Raw genomic sequence first — 23815 nt, forward strand, 5'->3', positions numbered from 1 at the left:
GAAACGCGCAGGAAAAACTGTTTGGAGAAAATCCCGATGCCGTCACTCCTGCACCAACACGGAAAAGCCCGGGAGATCTTCCCCTATCGCGGAAGACAAAGAAGAAGGCGAAATCAGGCACATAGAAGTGGATTCTAGTAGTCAGTCCGAACCTACGGATGAAGACGCAGACGTGCATCTGCGTCGCACAAGGAACCGCCTGGCTCAAGATGATTCCCAGTTTGATAACCCTATGACCGAAGAAGAAGAAGCTATCTTCTGGGACGAACAAGAAGAACTGGCGGAGGAGCAAACTCGAAACACTCGCAGAAAACGCCGACAAGGTCGAAAATCTGCTGGCGAGAAATCCGAGATTCGCGACCTTCGCGATCATCTCATGAAAATGGTAGCAGAAGTTAGAGCGGTGAAATCTCAAATCCACCGCGCAACTAGCACCGTGCCTGAAATTGATCTGCTGCTCGAAGTCTCGAAAAACGCATTTCACTACTCGCATCACTGGAACTAAGGTTTCAGATCCTGGAAAGATCAAGGTAAACCCTTACGACGGTACAACCGATCCGAAGGCACACTTGCAGGCTTTCCAGATCGCGTGGGAAGAGCAAAGTTTAGAGAAAGCGAAAGAGATGCCGGTGAATGCCTCCTCTTCGTCAAAAACCTCCGAGGAGCAGTGCTCGAGATGGTTCTCTCGCCTGAGGCGAAATTCCATCGGAAGTTTCTGTCAACTGGCATCAGTGTTTCTCACGCAATACTCTATGTTCATAGACCGAGAAACCTCCGAGGTCGATCTCTGGAGCATGTCCCAGGGAGAGGACATGTCTCTCTGCAACTTCATAAAACAGTTCAAGACCGTTATGGCTAGAGTCAGCGGAATAAGCGACAAAGTTGAAATAGATGCACTCCGAAAGACGCTCTGGTACAAGTAAAAGTTCAGGAAGTGGATAACTTTGGATAGGGCACACACGATCCAAGACGCGCTCCACAAAGCCACAAACTACATAATCATCGAGGAGGAGACAAAAGTCTTGTCACAAAAGGAGAGGCTGACGAAGACATCGTCAAAAGACCTTGGGTCGGATCATAAGCCGAAAAAGAGAAACCCTGAAAATGACAAAAGTGTCCATCTCGGGGAAGAAGAGACTCAGGGAGTGCATAACTACGCCATCAACTCCGGACCGGAGCAGGGACGGACGACGGGTAACACATGGATCCGAAATCCAAATTACGAAGAAAACGTCTTCTGCGACTTCCACCAGGCCCGCGGCCACTCAACTGTCAACTGCAAAGTTCTCTGTGCGAGGTTGGCCGCAAAGCTGCTTGCAGGAGAACTCGCCGAAGTGTCGAGCATAAAAGATGTCGTCCGCGACTTAGACTGCCTCCCGAGAAACGATAAAGTTCCTCAAACGGAGAACTCTTTCCAAGGGAACCAATCGGGAGAAAAGCGTGGAAGAAGGCAAGACGTCAAGGGCAACGACAATAGCCACCGCATAATCAATATGATTATCGGCGGATCGCAATACTGCAGCGATACAGTCTATGCCATCAAGGCTTATTAGCGCAAGGCCGAGACGCGCGCAAATTTGCTAAAATGGTCCTCGCCTAGTTACTTCCCGAAAGGAGCGATCACTTTCGATGAAGAAGAGGCCAGCGGGATCGACCAGTCCCACTGCGATCCACTCATGATCGATCTCGTGATAAGAGATCTCGAGATCCCGAGGGTTCTCATCGACACTTGTAGCACGGTCAATGTCATCTTCCGCGATACTCTCAAGAGGATGAACGTCGAGCTAGGAGAAGTTGTAACATCGCCCAGGCCGCTAACCGGTATCGAGGGCACGACATAAATGACTCTCAAATCAATCAAACTGCATGTTGCTGCAAAAGAAGTCACGAAGATCGTCGACTTCGTGGTCGTTGACCTCCCGACCATCTACAACGTCATTATGGGCACCCCTTGGCTAAACGCCATGAAGGCAGTCCCGTCGACTTATCACTTAGACATTAAATTCCTTACTCATAATGGGATCGCCGCGATCTGGGGATGCCAGACGCAGTCGAGATGTTGCTTCCTGGCTGAACACAAGCTGGGGAAGATCACTACCACCGCAATGGTAAAACCCAAGCGGGCGAAGCTAGCACAGACTCTGATTGAAAACGCTTCGGAAAAAGATGGTCCAGAATCGTCAACTCAAGCAACGGCAAAGAAACAACCAGTTTCGGAGCCAACGCTTCGACCCAACCGGAGGAGACAAGCCCGGTAAAAGACGTCGGTCCTGCAACTAACGCGATCGACGAGCAACAAACATGGCGATTTACGAAAAGGACAAGGAACGAGATGACAACTCGAATCCCTCTCCGTACACTTAACGAAAAATCTAAACATTCTTAAAACCCTTTTTATAAATCATGGTAAAAGCCGATAAAAACGGCGGGGATTCGAAGCCACATACGGCCAGTCCCAATACACAAATCGCGGCCACACTCGGCCGAAAATAAACAGACTACGAAAATATATCACAAAGGGAACACTCTCCCAATAAGCCACGAAAGGCTTCACGATCAACCATCAAACTCATAGTATCCAGTCATCGATCCCCCTATCGAATAGTCGCTCACATCGAGGGGGGCTGTCGGCTGGTTCAATTCACCCGTCTCATCAGGGACTCCCGTCTCGGCTTCCACCGTGTCAGGAGAAACGGGAATCGGCTCCCACTGCTTCCAAATCCTCTCCTCGATCTGGGGAAGTGCGAAGTCTTTATCCCTTTCCTTCATGCACCAAGTTTTTTTCGCATCCTCGGCAGCGAACGAATAACCGGGAATCTGCGAGAGATACAATCTGCCCACGGCACCGCGACACTCGCGATAATCCCGGAGAGCTTGATAACTCTTCTTGAACTCCCCAAACTCGCATGATAACTGGGCGCGACAGCTCTTCATAATCTTGACCATCTCCCTCTTCCCTTGCCTATGCACACGACGAATCTCCGTTGCAGTCGATCTCCCCTCGCGACGACGAGAACATTCCAACTCTTCCCTCAGATGAGCAATTTCCCTGTCAGGCGTCTCTGCTTTGAATTGAGCCATGCGAGCCTCCTGGTTGCTCGCATCAATGGCTTGGTTCAGTATAAGAAGACCATGCGAAAACTCTCAAAGTTAGAAAAATGGCCATAAAAAAAACTTGTGATTCAAAGCTTACCCCGTTGACCATCCTCAACGCCTTGCTAAATTCCGACCCCTTGCGAGTTCCACCATCAGCCGCGGGACCGCCGTAGCCAAGCAATTCTTCGAGATCGAACTGCTCGTCGCTGTTGAGATAATCCTCGAGGATGTTGTCAGGAAAGCATCCCCCGTCGCCCGCGTCATCATCGACAATAATATGTTTGTCCTTACGGGTCCTCGATCCCCTCCTCTCCGCTGGAGCCTCACACGGAACTAACCCTTCCATGCTCGATTCGTCCCCTTCTTCAACCGGCAAATCCGGCTGGAATCGAGAGCGGTGGAGAGCAACAGCATGGCGAACCCGTTTTGGAGTGAACGAAGCCGAATATAATTCACCTCACGGAGTAATTCTCTAAGGGTGCATAGGCTATCCTGAGATGGGGGAAAAGGATTAGTCACTGTGAATCGAGAAACAAATGTGTGAAATCGAATATCATACTTATAGGCAAGATAAATGATATTTCTATCTTGAGAGAAAATTTGTGAAAATGAGCAAGTAAAGAATTTGAAAACTCACTCCACATACTTATAGGCAAGAGAGATCACTATTCACCTTCGGATTTTCAGACATTGGATTCCGCCTAAACTTGCATGACACGCCCAGTCCGCTCGCAAGAACATCGTGATTCTAACGAGCTGGGGGGGCTAACTGTTGGGGTCAAAATCAGTTACGATGAAATCAACATCAAAAAACTTCCGAAGAAATGTCTTCTTTGAGAAAAAGAAATAAAATTTGAAAGAATAACGAATCGAGAAACCTAATCAAGCTTCGTAATGATTTCGAAAAGGATTCACAGATAAGTCTTCGAGAAAGGATACTCAAGGCCTCGGAAAACGGATCCCGGACAGCACAAAACCACCGTCCAACTGCCCGTTCGGCGAGTTGGACCCATCCAGTTCCCCGAAAGGGCGATTTGGATCGACTAACCTGCCTTCATCTCATCCCGGTAGCTCCCTCTTTCGTGATCGGATCGAACCTGCTCTTGTTTCGTCTCGATCGGAGTCACCGTTGGAACTTTACGGCTTAGAAACCGCAAGAACTCGTTCTCTCGTATGACATTCAGATCGATCGTATAAAATGACAACGGTAAACTGAACACCTCGAATTGCCTACTCTATACGAGGGATTGGAATGTTTCTTAGAATTGACGTCGTTTCGAAAGCGCTCTTTATATAAAATCGTAAAAACGCTTAACTCGGAAAACGGCCCAAGAGGGGCCAGAACACCGCTAAGAGCCCACTTACGATTTTATAGAAATCAAGCCCAATCGTTATGACGGTTTATCTTTTGTTATGCAGGAGAAGATAAATGTTAAGTTTAGAGGATAAATGTAAAGTTCCCAAAGATAAACACAAGAATCGAAGAAAAATGGAATATTTCCGCGAAGTGATAAACTTAACCGAGGGCAGATAAGGAAAGAGAAAACCGCCTCTAGCGAAGTGTATAAGAATGCCGAGGTTGAAGACGCAGGGGGACGCAATTTTTCTACTCAAAGCAAAGACTTAGCACTTAGAGCATTTAGACAATTTTCCGTTTTTTTGTTATCCAGCTGCAACTCAATTAGGTTTCCGCAGTCTTAGGTTGCTAGAACTAGGGATCTCGCCGACAGTTATTTCGGTTCTCACACACATAATAAATTGTAAATTTATTTAAAAATAAAACATACGAACCCGGCGCATAGCGCCGGAAAACCACTAGTACATAATATAAGAACACATGATCAATGATAAAGTAATTATATCTTGTAATAAAAACATGAGTTCCAAATTAATCTCAGGAGTTCTGGTCTTTCTCTCCAAAACTAGAATAATTTTAGCCTAAAACGAGGTTTATGAAAACATAATATAGGTCTAAACACGAGTTAGTCACTTTTGTAAATACTGGAAATTTTTTAATCCAAGCTGCACTTTCTTGAGACTTCATTAAACTTGCGTCGGTTCAACTTGTAAAGGTGGATGTCAACCGACATCAGTGAGAATGTTAATTGACACCATTAAACACATGTTGGTTCAACTTGGTTTTTCATCAGCATTTCTATCCAACTTCCAAATAGTTATAGAATCTCCAAAATACTCCAAAACATACCTAGACCTTCAAATACATTAAAAACGATTCCAAACATATAATAAAGACTCTAAATATAGAACTTATATCATGGTCAAAACCCATAAAAACTTTGATATATCAACTCTCATAGACTTATCATTTGCTTGCCCCAAAAACAAAAGTCAAAACTATGGAAGATGTTTGAAAACGAAGAAACTCACATATCCTTTAGAACCATCACTTTTGCTATTACATGTTGCAAGCTACATAAAAGTTTACCGACTTTACAAGGTACTTCCATGTAATAAACCTCAGTTTAGCAACCAAACCATTTCAGCCCACAGCTCATAAGATACCATATAGATTCTCCTCCAGTGAACTCATTTAAGAGTTAAAAGTGCAATTTCATCTTGGGAGTATCGATCACAAGATAATGGACTTTTATCCATTCATGTTTCTGATCACACATACAACCTTGCTCTAGATCCTTTATTCTCTCTGTTCTTACTTCTCAGAATAAATTTCTTTTTTTTTTCATGTTTTGTAAAATGTAGGCGAATAATGGGGGTCACATGAAATTTGTTTACCCCTCGCTTCCAACTTTGTGTGATCATTCCATTGGAAGTAAAATGATGAGGTCACAAGAAATTTTCTTACCTCTACTCCACAGGAAATCATCTTAATCTTTTAATTTTTCTTTTTTCAGATGATGAAGGGGAGAGAGAACGGAACCATACTCACACATACATGCCTTTTCAGACCTGAATAAAAAACCCAATCTAGTGTATACCAAACTCCAAGGTGAGAGATTGAATTTGATTAATGTTGGAGGCCAGTTTCGAATCCTTCAAACACTCTCACAAGCATGGTTGTTATTGGCAGAAAGATCCACTTTGGATTTTCCATGTTGCACACCCTGCAATCAATAACTCGAATAATAGTGCTAGGTAAACAGTTAGGTGATTAGTTTCAAGAAAAGCTCATAGTTTTCAATTAACTCTATTTTTACTCAATAATACGACACAATTGACACTTAAAACAGAACACAATGTTAGTAAACACACCCCCTAGACTTAAACAACACTGTTTATATTTCCTGAGGCATCCAGTAGGCGCTTGATTTGATTATTGGCTCTCCTTTGCTTCACTAAGGCATGAAAAAAACTCCGAGTTTCTATCCCAACCAAATAACTCTGTTTTTTTTTGTCCAGAACATTTTTTTCAGTGTTAAGAGCCTCATATATTTCTTTTAAAGCTTTTATTTATCTCCTAATTATGGCCTCATCATTCGAATAAAAATTCTCACTCTCCAACTCATCTCAGAACTCATTCTTCCTTTTTCTCATCTCAATTATCAATGGCTCAGTCTCAATCATCTCATATAATTTCATTTTCAACCTCTCTCCATCTACTGACTTTCACATAAACTCATTTCTTTCTAATTATCTCTTCTTATTCTCTCTCATTTTCATCTCAAAATAAACTCTCACTCCCATTCTCAATATATCTATTCTCAACTTAAAATCATCACATCAGATAGAGGAGTCATCAAATTACAACAATATCTCCTCTGACTATCATGAAACTAAACAGCCTCATAATCTTTCTCTCCTCATGTCAAAAGCTCAACTCGCAACTCTAATTTTAATAACTCTAACTCACTCTTGTCTCCATTCCAATTCGTCTCAATCAACTCAAAATTCTCTAAAAATGGTTCAATTCTAACTCATTCATCAAGCTCAGTCAAACTCCCTAAATTCAAATTCTCAAAACAATCTCAACTCAATTCTTTCTCCATCAATCAGACGAAATTAATGTATTTCAAATTCAATTCATCTACTTCTATATCTCAACATCTCAACTTTTATGTAATTCTCGCTCATTTTCAATAATGGTCCTCAGATCATCAATCTCATATACATTCATCACATAACTCATTCTCAATTATCTCAATCTCACAGATTCTAATCTCACAACTCAACTCAAATCTCATTTTCAATCTCAATCAAATTTTTGCTAAATCAAAATTACTCCATCCAATTTCATCCAGCTCAATCTCATTATCAAATTCGAATAAATCTTCTTAGGTATTTCTCTAATCTCACAAGTCTCTCTTCAAATCTCAATCTCAAATCATCTATTTCTCCTCTAAATCTAAAATCTCCATATCACATTCATCTCAATCAAACTTAATCTCTTCCAAATTAAAATTCCATTATGTATATATAACACCTCACCAAAATTCAATCTATTTTCCATCTAAACTCATCTCTTTCTATTCTCACATCATACCTTCTCTGATTCATCTCAATCATCCTAATCTGATCTCACTATTAATCAATCTCAAATGAAATAAATATCCACAATCTCAATCATCTCAATCTCAATATCACTTCTTCTATCTAACATCAAAAAATTTTAAATTCTCAATCTGCATCTCATCGTCAATCATACAAAAAATTCTCACAATTCCTCATACAACATCTCACTTATTACTCATCCATCTCATCTAAAATTCTCTTATCTCATCGATCTCATGAACTCAATCTCAAAACAACTCAAATTCTCCACTTATCTAACATCACCCATATCTAACTCACACAATCCATTTTCAATTTCTCAATCTCATAAAAAAATCAACTCTCTCCTTAAGCTCCTGCACCTGGTTTTCTGAATTTATGTCATTTTGCCTCCTCCATTGACTCAAAGCTCTGCGGCAACTCAAGATATGCTGCTTAATATTCACATCAGTAGGGAGATCTAACAAATTCCTTCCCTCGAGAATAACTTGCATAATGTTTTTGCTGTCCAACCAACGTTTATCAAACTTGAATTTTTTTCTTTGCTCTGATTGGTTTGGCAAGAATGTTTTCTAGGACCAGATGATGATCCGATTCCCACAAGCGTAAAAACTGAACAGATGAATGAGGAAATTTATCGTGCCAATTTTCATTTCCTACTACTTGATCTAAACGGTATCGGACTGTTGATCGGTCTCTCTTTCCAACCCATGAGAGCATATTTCCAGTAAATGGAAACTTCATCATCCTGCAGTCAATCAAAATTTGTTTAAATAAAACCGTACAAGCCTCCCTCCTTTTCATTGTTTTCTGTTATCTCATTAAAGTCTCTGATCATGAACCATGATCTATTTCTCTTAGCTGAAAAATGCATAAGACGTTCACATACTTTACCTCGTCACTTTAAATCAGGGTCCTCATAGAAAACAGCATAAAGAATTTTACTCCATCTATAACTGCATCAGCATCGATCACGTGATTGCTCGAAAACATAACACAATCTGAAAAATCATCCATAAAAAGAAACGCAAGGCCTCCGCATTGTCTAAGTGGCTCAACAGTAAACAATTGATCATAACCTAATTCAGCTTGGACGTTTTGTAGCACTGCCTTCTTATTCTTTGTCTTTGATAGGAATACCACTCCAGGAAGATGCTTATGATGTATCACCTTTAGGTGTCGAACTGTGAGGTCATTGATACACTAAAATTGTGTCTTTTCTACTGCAAGCTAACAATATAGATGTAGTATTTAAGATTCAATTCCAGAGGACCAGTTCACACTTTATCTATATGAGATCAATATCAAGCTAAAACAATATAAGGGTTTTTAAAAATAGGAAATCGTAAAAGAGCAAGTAACAGATTGGTTTGAGGTTTTCAGAGGATTAAGGGAGCTAGCCTAGGGCGATGGATTGGATATCAAGCGAGCATAAGCCAAATAACTACTCAAGGAGAAATTACAAACAAGTCTAGAACTCGAAAGACATATAAAGTTTGACTCACTCTCGTGGCATCTCCCCTTTTATCAAGCAATCATAATGCCTAAATTGTCGTTTGAATTAGAATATGAAGACAAACATTAAGTTCAGATTCGATTATTTCACAACACGCCCTAACATCTACTTTCGCTGGTTAGTGACGAGTTGCCCATTCAAACTATTTCTAGCAATCTAAAACACTTATGATGAATAGATTAAACATAGAATCAAGCACTAACTGGTTAACTTGATGCAGTCTTTAAGTGTAACAATGAATGGAGACAATCATTCAATAATCCTTATTTGTATTCAGCTCATTCAACTGCAAATTTACAAAAAAAAAAGACTTCTAGAGAAGTCTACTCTACTGACTTCTTTTTGAAGTATTCCTTTGTAAATATTAGTTTACTTTTGTTTTTGAAAAAATCTCAAAAATATCAGAGAAGACTTTTCTGGAAATCTTCTTGGATAAACATGTTAATTTTGTATGATCAGTTTTTGATTCAAAACTAGATTTGATCCGCGTTTGAAAAGCGTTGGATATTTTATATTGTACAAATCCGATATAAAACCCGTTAATTACTTTGTTAGAGATGGTGAAATAAGTAAATCCATTTTATTTAAAAGTATCTCATTTAAACCTTGAACCATTAAGACCTATTAAGTTTTAGATTTAATAAGGTTGCCTATGTGGACAACGATAACTATATTGGCCTTTTAGATCCGTTTAGACCTATTTTTTCTAAAAGAAATCAAAGCTCCAAAATTATTTTCTAAAATGTTGAAAATGCATTTAAACTGTATTTTCTTAAAATGTTTATATATATATATATATATATATATATATATTAGGATCGGTCCGGGCTACGCCCGGATTTTTTATTTAAATATTAATTATAATCATATTTTTATGTTATTTTGATATATAAATATTATATAAATATAAGTAGCTAGATAATTATAAAATTATTTTTAATTATTTATTGTTTTCTGTCTTATGAATTTTAATTAACCCAATTTCTTACAATAAATTTTTCTGTTGGTTTATTTATTGAATGAAACTTGTGTAGCTTAAAATCATGCATGCATTTAAGCTGAATCGAATCTAAATTAAACCGAAGGAAATCCGGTTATGTTCTGTCGTTTTTCTTTGAAACAAAAGGCTCAAAAGAAAAGACTCAATGAGAATAGAACGCATTGCTTCCTGTCTATTTTCCTTTTAAGTTTAAAATATGTATCTCATATCTCACCAACACGCATGTCTCTGCGCGTATATGGCACTTCCATTCATGTTAACTCCAAATAACTAATTAAAAAATGAAATAAAAACTTTTGATTGCTTCCCTTATCTTCTTATGATTCGTTCGGAGCAATCTTTGCTTTGATAATATCTATATTTCTTTGGACAAAAAAAAAACTATATTTCTCTCTTGATCGAGTCATAGCAGAATTAAGAAACCGATCTGATTTACTCGCCGCTTAAACCGTGGAATATTTTTATTAATTGGTTCGATTTTCTTTTTTAACCTCTTCAGTGTTGTTGCTCATCATCCTCTTCCCTCTGCTTCTTCATACTCTGCAAAACCCATCGCTAATAATTTTAAACTCTTGAATGTTATAGAGTTACCGGAGGTGGCAGCGAAATGAACCGTCACCGTTGATATCGCCTCCAACCAAGGCGAAGTCAGTAGCATCCAGAAACTCACGGTACACTCCTTCTTTTCCTTCTCGTTTCAGAAGTTTCAGTTTTTACATATGTTTTCATTATAGTGGCTATCTCTCTGTATTTGGGCTATATCACAGTGTGAAGAAAAAACCCACTAAACCGTAAACAATTATGAAACGTAGCAGGCCACATCAAAAGTTAATGAAACTATGAGTTTTAGGCAAAGAAGACAGGTGTCGCACTCACAAGCATATGACTTTATGACGTGGCGCAATAGGAGGGAGACAAAATTTTTTATATATATATAGATATTGCCATTATTGTTTTTGAGATTCTTTTTTTGACATAATGATCACCTGGATTGATATGGATTCCATTGTAATTATAGAATAAATATTCAATGGCTATATCTATGAGGAGGTGTTATTGGTTTATATATTTTGATTTATTTAGAAATCCATATAGTATTTATAAATCCAAGTAAAATATGCAAATCCGGAGGTTTTCTCTCAGATTTGAGTCTTTGTATTTTTAACTACAAAATCTAAGCAAATCCATTCAAATCCATTACAAAATCAAATATATTAGTAAATCCGTACGATTGAACACTTGATTTAATATAGAATTTATGAATCATTAAACCAATAACACATGATTTTAATACAGATTTTAAAATCACAGAACCAATAACACTAGATTTAATTCGGATTTCCAAATCCATTAAAATACAACAACCAATAACCCCTACTAAGTAAAATAGCTTGTATAATAACCAAAGATATTTACAAAATCATCTATGCTATTAAAAGAGAACGAGTTTTTAAAAATCTACTTAAACAAGGTTGTTGGACTTAGTCAATAAAAATTTAATATGTCTTATTTCATACTTACCTTAATTAATCAAAATTAACAATATTATTAAAAGGGAACAACCCAACTGCCTATCATTATATTTTCCGATATTTTTGCATCTTACATGCGTTTTTGGCTTTTTGCACACCTTAATATTTTAAGTGCACTTTTATTCACTTCATAGAAAAAGTCAAAACAAATTAATAATATGCAATATAGATATTTCGACCTTATATAAATTACAAACACAAAAAATACTATCGGCCGTGATCAAAGTAGTTGGTATGCTATTCATGTTTAAATATATATATATATATATATATATAATTACAAAATATGTTCAAGGTTATTATGCATATTTTTTAATACAAACCAAATCCCCACACCATAAACCATGTTTGTTTACTTATTTGACCCTCACCATTTTCATGTATTTTCTTGAATATATGAATTTGTTCAATTACATATTATTTTAGAGATTATCACATTTTCAGCATAAATCAATCCCTATACCCTAAACCATATTTCCATAAACTTCTATACCATATATCCTAAACCCTATTTCATATATTTCTAAACTATAATCTGATTTCATATACATGTACTTCGTATGACAAGTCAAATAGGTTATTTAGTTTTATTTATTATTATAAAATACACCAGAAGTTTAATCAATTTTATAAAAAAGTGTTATCAGAGTTTTCTGGATTTTGCCGCGACAAATTAAATAGTTTATTTAGTTTTATGTATTATTATAAAATACATGAAAATTTTAATCAATTTTTTTAAAAAGAGTTATCATGATTTACTGGGTTTTTATAGGGGTAACCAGTACCAGTTCAAATGTTAATGGTGGGTTTGTGGATTTTATCGAGGTCCAATTATTTTCCAGTTCAATTTTGGGTTTTTGGGTTATTTCATATTGATAGATAAAACATATTGGATAATTTGGGTTTTCAATTTAAATATCGGGTAATTCAATTTGTTTGAATAAAAATATTAAATGATTTGGATAATTTTAAATTAAAAATATCTGATATTTTGGGTATTTCAATTTTGCGTAATATCGAATAAAAATATCTGATATTTTGAATAAGAAATATTAGGGTAATTCAATTTTGGGTAATTTGGTTTATAAATAGTAGTTTTTAGATATTTGGTTATTTAGAAATCAAATATAATTATTATTTATTGGTATATAATTTGTATTTTAAAACTCAGGTATCCATTTGGTTATAGGTTCGGTTTCAATTTTTCGGCTTCAGAGATATCATATCTGCTGGATTATTTATGAAATTAATTTCAATTTTGATTTTTTGTTTTTCAGTTTGATATAGTCCGGTTTACGGTTCCATGTAAATGTACCTAGACTTATACCTATACACTATTTTATATTAAAATTCATTTAAAATTCATCTAGTAAGAACGTTATAATTATAGGAACAAAACTCCCCATAAATGTTTAGTAAATAAATTATTAAAATAACTGCTGAAGAAAATTTCTATAACTGATTACGGTATAAATTATTGATTTTATTGTTAAAATATTTGAATTCATGAAGAAAAACAAAAATTTAGATGATGGAGAAAATTTGTTGTAGTATATGTACAGTTGTCAGATGGGTTGACCTGCGTCCACCTGGACAGACCTGCAGCGGTTCCGTTTTCTCATCAGACCGTGCGGGTTGACCCGCGGCGAGTTGCAGTCAGAGAACTCTTGTCCAAACCCGCCCCGCTTAATTCACATTGTTTGCGGGTTGACCCGCGGGTTACCTACGAGTAAGAACATTGTATAGAAAAGCCATTATAAATAGTAAACAGATTTTGATCGGCGCATAAAAGCGCGAGTTTTTTTTGGATTATAAAATTTTTTTATATGAATTAATGTTTGAAATTGTTATACATTATTATTTCAGATTTTATCTGTACATACGATTCGACAGTTTGTCGGACCTGAAAAACTAAATCCAAAACCAACCCGAAAATACAGGTGCAGTTCGGGTCTGAGTCATGGGCAAAGTACCTATTCAATATATTTCTGGACTGCGAATCTCTGTTCCAGTTTGGGTCCTATCCGAGACTCGATCGGGTACCCAAAGTACCTGGAATGATTTGTGTATATTAGGTATGTTTGGGTATTTCATATATGTTTTCGGCATTACAAATATTTTTAAGTTTCTGGTTCGGGTTTTTGGTTATAGTTCGGGGTTATGGGTAAAATTTCAATTTTAGAAAAATATATTTAGGGTTGGTAAAATTTTGGGCGTTTTCGGTTCTCCGGATTAGGTTTATGGGTAAAATTTTGGATCTTTTGAGTATATGAATATTTTTCAGGTATTTGTTTGGATTTCGGGTATTTTTGGGTTTCAAATCTTTTTTTGTGTTTTGGGTACTTCGTGTTTTTTGGATTCTAATATTCAAACCAATCCGAACCTGTTATGTATTTAAAAATTAAATTTATTTTACATATATTTGAATTATGAGTCCGAACCAATACGGAACCGAAAAGAACCGACCCTAGCTTAAACTATAGATTTTAAAATATTTAGTTATGTCAAACGTTTAGGATCCAAAGAAGGCAGACCCGCAGATCCAAACATGAACTCTATGTTTCGAAACATTTTATCTCCTTTGATATAATGTAGAAATATTAAAGGATGTTGGTATAACTAAACCAACATTTGAAACATCTGATATATTTTAAATCAAATTTTTAAAAGTCAAGAGTTTAAATTAAATTTTTTAAAAGTCAAGATATCTTGTAAATTCGTGTGATTGAAATAATGTGGGTTGCTAAAAACGTAAAAGGATAACAATTGTCGTTATAATAATTGTTGGAAATCGTGGGTTATTTATTAAAATGTAATAAGTTTTAAGTTGTTGCTATAATAAATGCATGTTATGATGTTTGGTTTTATATTATAGGTTGGACTAAAAAAATGAAAAGGTCCAAACAACTTTCATAAATAGATTTTTTAGGACTTTTTCTATTTTAATAGTATTGATAGTAATGAGTCCAAGCTTCTAGTTAGTACATAAGCTTTCACGTTTCAAGACTAGAAAGTCTTAACTTCTAATTTTAACAGCTAGACATTGTATATATTTTGTTTATCAATCCAGATTCCACACAACAAAAACTTCACAAGCAGATAAAATTTTTACTAAGAAGCATCTAGCTTATTCTAACATGATCACCAAAGTAAGCTTTCAAGTTTATTCTAACATGATCACGAAAGCATGCTTTTAAGTTTCAAGACTCGAAAGTCTTGAATTCAAATTTTAACAGCTAGAATTTGTAAACTTTGTTATCAATCCAGATCCACATAAAAAAAACTTCACAAGCAGACAAAATTCTTACTTAGAACAAAGCACGAATCAAGCTTATTTCTAACATGATCACCAAAACAGTCTACTAATCTACGGAAGCCATTTAATCTTCTAAGAACTAACCTTATGAACAGCGTGTGATCCCTCGTACGTGATGTCTAAGCTTCAAAACTTTGTCTCTGAATCCAAGCTCCAAACATACACAAACACAATGAAAAGATTAACAATATGTGTCATTGCTCAGGAAAATTTTGTGAAGCAAACAGACAAAAACTAACAATCTGCAACCAAATGTAACTCAAACCAAGAGTCAACAAGAGACATAACCAAAGACAACAACTCACGGATCGTTGACTAGCTGTTGCTCAGCTCTTCGCACCACGTCAAGAACAAGGGGCTTCCCTTCTTTTGAAAATCAAAGTAAAAAAAAAGCTAATTAATCAAAATCCAAGCTTGCAAAACAGTTAACCGAATCACTGCGACCATAACTGAAAAACCATGGGGGATGATTACAAATCGAACGATGAAAGACACCGAGTCAAAGTCATTGAAGAGTCCTCTCGTTTTGTGCGGACAACCCGCTAACTCGACGCGGTTCGCTACGCACCCACGAAACCGCATGGGTTGAACCCGCGAAACCCGCATTTTAATGGACACTTTTTGTTGTCCAGACCCGCCCCGTCATGGGCCTATATGGGTTTGACTCGCGGGCCACGGGCTGGGCTGACATCTCTATGTACATGTTATAAGAAAAGATCAACTTTTTAAAAACACTGAAACAATCTATTTGTGTAGCAATGTAATTTGTTTAATTCAGTCGTATATTGTTAATAATCATTGATCTTGATAAAAAAAAGTTTTTGGGGATAATTAACAAAAAAAAAAATTTGGGGATAATTCACAAAAAATGGTTTTGGGGTTTGCGTATTAAGGTCTACATTTTCTTTTAGGGTTTAGAAAAATATACGTTTTTTTTCTTTTAAATGTCACAATTGATACATTGTAGTTTCAAAAGTATTAGACATTACTTTGTTATACATAAGTCATGTAATAACATCCATAAGTTAATCATGTTGCAGGTTTAGAAGAGAGCTTCAGTTGTTTTGAGATGCTTCTACGTGCAGAATGATGTATTTGACTTCCGATGTGAAATAAATATGTTTCGATGATATAAATAATGCATTTGTGTATAATATAAATGTTAGAAAATATAATTGAAATATAATAGTATAAATGGCTGATTTCTATTTTAGAAATAAGAGAGAATAAGGAAGCATTGTCGTGGATATAGGAAATTTAGTTGAATATATTGTTGATAAAAATCATTTAAAAAGTTTCAAAAATGAGTGAAATTCTCTTGTAAATAATTTGAAAAACTAATGACAGAATCCTATTAAGAATTATGCCCTTAATATTATAGATGATTTAAATATCAATAGTGGGATTGGTCAATCAAAAAGTTATTGCAATCTACTTCCTATATTATTCTTTCCTTATTATGTATATTTAATATTTAATATTGAAATCATTATAGTGAGATTTGTTTTATCAAAAATTATTTGCAATCAACTCACATAATATATTCTTTCCTAGTATCATATATTTAATATTTAAATATTTATTTTTATATCAATATTTATTAGTTAAATCTTTGGGAGTAAGCTATTCATGGGCTATTCTTCTTTTTATTATTCAAATATACATTTATTAACAATATTTGGATCTTTAACCTATTTTGGCCCCTAAGACTTAATTAAACTCACCTACCACGAAATACATGTCTGATGGGTTAAGACTCTGCTTTTTCTGATAAAAATAAGAAATCGTGCCAAATAGCTAACAAAACTTAATATTAAAGCAATTATATTTTTATTGATGTCAAATTTCGAAACATATTTGAGCAAATATCATCATTTCAACTAAGCTCGAATTAAATTTTTGATTTTTTAGCTCGAATTAATTTGAAAGCTTTCATGCACAAAACGTGCTATCAGTGACCTTGAACTCGAAGCTAATGTTGCATAGGTATTTGAAAACGAAATCTCCATGCAGAGGCAGATCCACTGAAAGAAAAGATGGGTCAGCTGATACAGGTTAAATGTCAAATATATTTGTTTTTGAATTAGAACAGTATAGAATCAGCAGCGCAAACAGTGTTTGTGCTGGTAACCTTAACCCGGAATCTCCATCCAATATTTTCGTTATAATTTTTCAAAAAATTATATATGACACAGGCAAAAATAAATGCTGGGTCCGCCACTGTCTCCAAGTATACCTTTGCTGAGGAGACGCACGTCCCCGGTTTTTGTCAACGTGTCAACAGGCACGGCTGATTTAAAACCGGTGCACGACAACTTTATTAGTGAGTAATCACCTACATGGGTTGTTCAGTGTCACTTTCCACACTGGTTTGTTCTTAACCATTCCAGACTTCGATTGTTTCAGACGTACGTCCTCAAATCCACAGTCGGGTCCAGACCCTTCCTAATTTTTAACAAAAATATAATATTACATTATTGTAGACAAAAAAACACATAAAAGACCTTATTATATTACATATACAAAATATAAATACCGTGGGCGACGAAGGTGAAGATATGGAAGACGAGGAGGCAAGCCATATCTGGGTTGAGTCTTTGGAAATTTATCAAATAAAGTTAGGAAAGTGTAGTAAGTATGAACTAATGACTGTGTAGCTGTTGAGATGTGTTACTGAGTGTTTAAAGGGAGGCATTGGGTTTTTCATATATATTAAAAAAACATTTTGGTATTAAGATGTTGACCAAAAATTAAATTATATTCCTTTGTCAAAATGTAAAAGCTCACAAGGTTAAATGATACTCCCTCCGTTTCATAATATAAGTAGTTTTGGTTAAAAGCACGAAGATTAAGAAATTATTATGTGTTTAAAAAGTATTTTATAATAAATAGGTTAGATATAATTTAACCAATAAAAAATAAATATATTTAATTTGATTGGTCACACTGTATTCAATAAATGTAAAAATTACCTAGAAATACGAAAACTACTTATATTTTGAAACAAAAAAATTCCCTAAAACTAGTTACAATATGAAACGAGTGAGTATTTATTTGCTTACCATTAGGAGAGAGATTATTCATTGAATTTATTTCGAGTATTTAATTTCAAATGATTGGGTCAAGGCTAATTAATTTGTATCTGTACTATTAAAACACAGCACTGAAAGATCTACTTACAATAAATATAGTTGGTGGACAATTATATTTATTTAACTTAATTATTACTTTCATACGTTTCATAATATAAGTATTTTTGGCTAAAAATACGAAGATTAAGAAAATTATTATGTTTCTACAAAATATTTTATAATAAATAGGTTAAATATAATTTAACCAATAAAAAATAAGTCTATTTAATTTGATTGGTCACAACTACATTCAATAAATGTAAAAGTTACTTTGAAATATGAAAACTACTTACATTTTGAAACAAAAACATTTCTCTAAAACTACTTACAATACGAAACTGAGAGAGTATTAAATGAATACTTTAACTTAACGTAGTATCTTATTATATAAAGCTTGGTTTTTCAAAGTTACTAATTAACATGATCATGACACATATCAATTATATATTTAAGATTGTGACATGTGTTAATTTATCTCATAATTAAAAATATGTATTAAGATATTAACAAAAACAAATCTTATGAAAAAAGTAATTATAAATATTATTTAATAGTAATTTTCCATTTTTAAAATCCTAATCAAAAGATAATTCAAAAATATTACTTGATAATAATTTCTCTTCTAATATTGTGACATGTGTTTAAATATATAATGATTTTTTATTTTTTTTGTCATCGACTTATACAGACTCATATTGGCTCTGTAAACCAAACCGGGTGATCTGTATCCATGTGAACGACGAAAGACGGCTGCTTCCTAACACTGCTTGCTATTCTATCTGCCTTTGTATTTTGCGTCCGTGGTACATAGATAATCTCTGATCGGGTGAAACTCTCTTTCAGGTTCTTGACATCTTCCAAATAATTTGCAAAAGCTGGTCATTCTTCTGGTTCCGAAACCATCTTCACCAATTGAGAACAATCTGTTGCAAACGTGACCTGAAATTGACGTAAATTCCTCATACATACCATTGCCCATAGTAGCGCTTCCATCTCCGCATGAAGGGGAGAGAGACTAGCCCGAACATTCCTTGCCCCCAACAATCCATTGAATCCTTCTAAAGTGATGTACCAACCTTGTTTTGAAAATGTATCACCTTCTTTCCATGAGCCATCCACAAAACACCATCTTTCTGGAATTGACGGCAGGGTCGTATCTGCTATTTGTGGTATTGTCCTCTGCTCCTTCAAAATCTGTGCCTAAGCCCACAGTGTTGATTTTATTTCTGCCAATTTAAGCGTATCCAAAGGATCAATGTCCAGATTACTGAAAACTTTATTATTCATAGCTTTCCAGATATACCATAGTATCCATGCAAACTGATGATCTTTCATCTGCGGAACAACTCTCCAGAACAGATGATCCAAAGATAGCTGGGTTTGATGGTATCTTCGATAGCGCTCAAACCTGAATTGCTGGAGGGCATTCAAAAAACACATAGTTTATATATTCCTCCTAGGCTCCACATCTTCCACAACAAATATCCCCTTGTATTCCCCTTGCATGTAAATTCTTCTTTACTGCTATACATCCTGTCACTAATTGCCATAGGAAATGTTTTAACTTTGGTGGGCAACGTATTTTCCAACAGTAAGCCTTCAGAATATCTACAATGGGACAAATTAATAATGGTGGCCTTTCTCTATCTGGATAAATCCGTTCCACCTGATATCCTGATTTGACCATATATTTTCCATTTTTTGTGAAGTGCCATCCATCTCTATCTATCTTCTGAGTCCTACTCAATGGTATACTTTCTATAAGTTTCGCATCCTGTGGATCCACCAAAGCCCGAATTGCCTGTGAATTCCAAGTGTGTGAGGTAGAGTCTATGTGAGACTCTACTTTAAGGTCCGGATATAAATTGTGTTGATTTTTATTTGCTGGTCTCAGGCGAGTGGTTGGGAGCCATGGATCATTCCATACAAAAATTGAAGAACCTGATCCTACCCATTTAATTTGTCATTTGCTTACCAGAGATCTAGCAGAAACAATACTCCGCCAGCCATATGACAGAGAGTATGAACGAATCGGTTCCAAACGTGAAGCATTTCTGAAATACCGCCCTTTGAAGACACAAGAGAATAAAGTGTTTGGCTTCTCCACCAGACGCCATAGCTGCTTACCAAGCATCGCTGTGTTGAAATCAGTGATGTCTTTAAACCCCAAACCGCCTTCATCCTTGTCTACACATACCTTGTTCCATGATTTCCCGTGCATACCTCTTGTACTTCCCCCCGGACTCCACCAGAACTGTGAGACCGCGCTCGTCAATTTTTTCACAGTTGTCTTAGGTAACCGATAGCAAGACATTGTATGATTCGGTAAACCCGTAATCACTGATTTAATGATCACTTCCTTTCCGCCTTTTGTGAAAAATTTAAAAGTCCACCCATTAACTCTATTGTTTAAGCGATCTTGGACAAAGCTAAAAACTTGGATCTTTGATCCCCCCAAGTTTTCTGGTAAACCAAGGTAGGATCCCATTCCTCCAAGATTATGAATGCCCAAAATATCCCTTAATTCCTGTCTGACGGATTCTTCGATCTTATGTCCAAATTGAATTGAAGACTTATCAAAATTTATTAGCTGCCCTGAAACTACCTCATATTCCTTTAAAATCCCGATGATGGTTTGACACTCTTCCTTTTGAGCTCTGCAGAAGAAGATACTATCATCCGCAAAAAGCAAATGAGATATTGATGGGCAAGCTCTAGCCACTTTCATTCCCGTTAGTTGTTTCCCTCTCCCTGCCTTTTTTTATATTTGTAATCAAAGCCTCAGTGAAGAGAATAAATAAATACGGTGATAAAGGATCTCCTTGACGTAAGCCTCTATGTGGAAAAATGAGGCCAAATGGTTGACCATTTATAAGAACCCGATAATGAACCGAAGAAATACATTCCATCATCAATTTGATCCAATGTAGATCAAAACCCATATTCTGCAATAAGGCCTTAATAAAGTCTCATTTCACCCTATCGTACGCTTTGCTCATGTCCATTTTAATTGTCATATACTTTTCTTGACATGCTTAATTGGTCCTTAGTCCGTGGAACATTTCCTGAGCGATGAGAATATTATCCGAGATTAACTTTCCTGCCACGAATGCCGATTGAGTTTCAGATATAAGTAAGGGAAGATAAATTTTCAACCGCTGACACAAAACCTTCGAAATAATTTTATATCCCACATTACATAGACTGATTGGTCTGAGCTCCATCATCCTTGTTGGTCTCCCCGTCTTTGGAATCATACAAATATTAGTAATATTTAATCTTGCATCCATTTCTCCCGAAACTAAAAAATTATTGACCATTTTTACCAAATCATTCTTAATAATATGCCAGGAGTGTTGGAAAAAAAGGCGGTCATGCCGTCAGGTCCTGGTGTCTTTTCGGGATGCATCATAAACAACACCACTCTGACCTCCTCCTCCGTCGCTAGCCGCAATAATCGTTGATTAATCTAAGGAGTAATTCCGGTTATAACCTCTGCAAAAAAACTATCAAATTCTGATGGGGAGGTTGTACTAAAAAGATCTTCGAAATAATCTATTGCCACCTTTTCCACACCATTATCCTCTGTAATCCAATTCCCATCAACATCATGTAAACCAACAATTCTATTACGAACCCGTCTTTGCTTGGTTAAAGCGTGAAAAAATTTTGTGTTAAAATTCCCAGATGAGTACCACATGTTCCTACTTTTCTGGTGCCAATAGTCTTCTTCATCCTTATATGCCTCTTGTAATTTCCTAGACACCTCCAAAATATCCTCTTGTGACCTGGCATTATCTGTTTGGACTTCTTCAAACGCTTGTTGTAACTCATTTATTTTTTCTTTTCCATAAGGTGGATTATATTTCCGCCATTTAGTAATTTCATGGCGACAATTGCTAATTTTTTCCACAATACCCTATGTTCTCCCTTCTACTCCTCTGTTGTTGGATTATGCCCAACCCATTGTAATCGAATCCAGTAGGTCCGCTTGTCCAATCCATCTCTTATCAAACCGAAATTGTCCTTTCCTCCGTGGAAACTTTGTCGTCTAGATAAGCCACCACCGGCCGATGATCAGAGGCCACCATCCCCAGGTATTCTGTAAAAGAGCAAGGAAATAACGTATGACACTCTTCATTTGCTAAAGCGCGATCCAAACGACATCGGACCATCACCGCCTCTTTCCCTTTTCCTCTTCTCCCTTGCCATGACAATTTATTTCTCCGAGCCGGAAATTCTAATAAGCTACTAATTCGTATCATATTATTAAAAGGAATAAATGAATTCGCACTCCTTATAGATCCTCTTTCTTTTTCATGATTTTCAGTAATCTCATTTAGATCACCAATAATGAACCAGGGTCCGAATCTCGCCAGACCATATCTAGTTAAGCGCTCCCATACTTGTTCCCTTATTTGTTGAATTGGGTCCCCATATACAAAAGTAATATACACCTTCTTGCCTAGAGCCTCTGCTTCCACATCAATCATTCGGTTACTAGAATATAATACCTTCACCTGATACTCTATTGTAAAAAAGCGCTAGTCCCCCACTTCTTCCCATTGGATCCACTGTGACCAAATTATCATAACCAAAGTGCACCTGAAATTTTTGGACAAACTCTGATTCTTGCTTTGTTTCTGCTAAAAATAGAAAGCCCGGTTTATGTTTATGTCTTATCTCGCTTAGATAACTTATAGTCCACTTACTACCCATTCCTCGGCAATTCCAACTTAATATTCTCATATAAAAAATTTGTTCTTCATTCGCTCCGAAGAGCCAAATCGCCGGGTGTAATGGTACCCTATTTCCACAAACCACCTAATATCCTTTGTTTGCGCCCTAAACCATTTTACTGTACTCCAAGAAAAATTTAAAAGTTCCTTTTTCCCATATTTACCATTTTCGTTCTTTACAAAAAACACATAACGTACAAGAACTTGAGACAATGGAAAAAACTTAGCCCTTGCTACTATCAACATAATTAGGAAAAGACCAATCTTTACACTAATCTGAACATTAAAACCACATGACCTCCATTCCAAGCAACCTCGTATCCCAAAACGTGATTTTTGAAGTAAGTTAAACTCTATATGACATCACAGCTCCATCAATATAATCACAAATAAAGCTTGTCCTTTATAACACCAGTTGTACGCTTGGATAGAGTACATGTATAGAATGCATCCATAATAATGCCAAAAAGCCAAATAAATTGGAAAGTTGATCCGATCTTGTTCCCTGCATCCAAAATGAAACCGACTTTGGTTTGACGAGACCAAAGACCGGCTCTGTAATAAAACCTTATTGAGGAGCACTATCATACTCCCACCACTCTGATACCCCCGCACAGACCAAGGTCCTTCCATCCAGCATATACAATACCAATTCATGACATTGTATTCCAACTTCCATATCCAAAGAAAATCCACACAAATACAATAAACACCAATAGAGCCAACTTTATTCCAAAGGACAATCTAATAATCAAACCATATAAAACCAAAATGGCCAACATAATGCCAAATAAACTTGAAACCAATAATCAAATAGATGCTTTTAGCCAAAGCAATACCATTCTCAATATGCTCATCTATACCACCTTCCAGCTCCATAGATTTCGAAATTACCTCATTGGATTTGAACACCAAAACATAGTAATACCATAAACCAAAAAAGAGAAAATGACTAGGATAGCACTAAAAATTTTTTTATCACAAATATAGCTTCTAAGAATAAAAATGACCAAAATAG

The 23815-nt window shown here is 36.0% G+C and overlaps 1 protein-coding gene and 1 long non-coding RNA gene across 3 annotated transcripts; one reads left to right on the plus strand and one right to left on the minus strand.

Moving 5' to 3' along the window:
- The first annotated feature begins 623 nt into the window (after window positions 1–623).
- Window positions 624–1553, plus strand: LOC106378430. Its single transcript, XM_048749126.1, has 2 exons — window positions 624–913; window positions 953–1553. Exons 1-2 carry the CDS (start codon window positions 624–626, stop codon window positions 1551–1553), a joined length of 891 nt encoding a protein of 296 aa, XP_048605083.1.
- An 11491-nt stretch (window positions 1554–13044) lies between these two features.
- On the minus strand, window positions 13045–18256 carry LOC106379895. Of its 2 annotated transcripts, XR_001276208.3 has the most exons (3): window positions 15233–18256; window positions 15012–15067; window positions 13045–13334 (listed from the first exon to the last, which is right to left on the minus strand). It is a non-coding gene; the product is annotated as an uncharacterized LOC106379895 (long non-coding RNA). The 2 variants fall into 2 exon arrangements; XR_007319571.1 differs by having other exon boundaries at window positions 15012–18256.
- Window positions 18257–23815: the final 5559 nt, after the last annotated feature.

This window comes from Brassica napus, chromosome C2 (assembly GCF_020379485.1).
Source record: "Brassica napus cultivar Da-Ae chromosome C2, Da-Ae, whole genome shotgun sequence".
NCBI lineage: Eukaryota > Viridiplantae > Streptophyta > Magnoliopsida > Brassicales > Brassicaceae > Brassica > Brassica napus.

Bases quoted from the DNA above. Each gene is read 5' to 3' on its own strand.
- LOC106378430 (XM_048749126.1), top strand. From the start codon at position 624: ATGCCGGTGAATGCCTCCTCTTCGTCAAAAACCTCCGAGGAGCAGTGC. The intron at 914-952 runs GTACAAGTAAAA...AACTTTGGATAG, and splicing joins GCACTCCGAAAGACGCTCTG to GGCACACACGATCCAAGACG.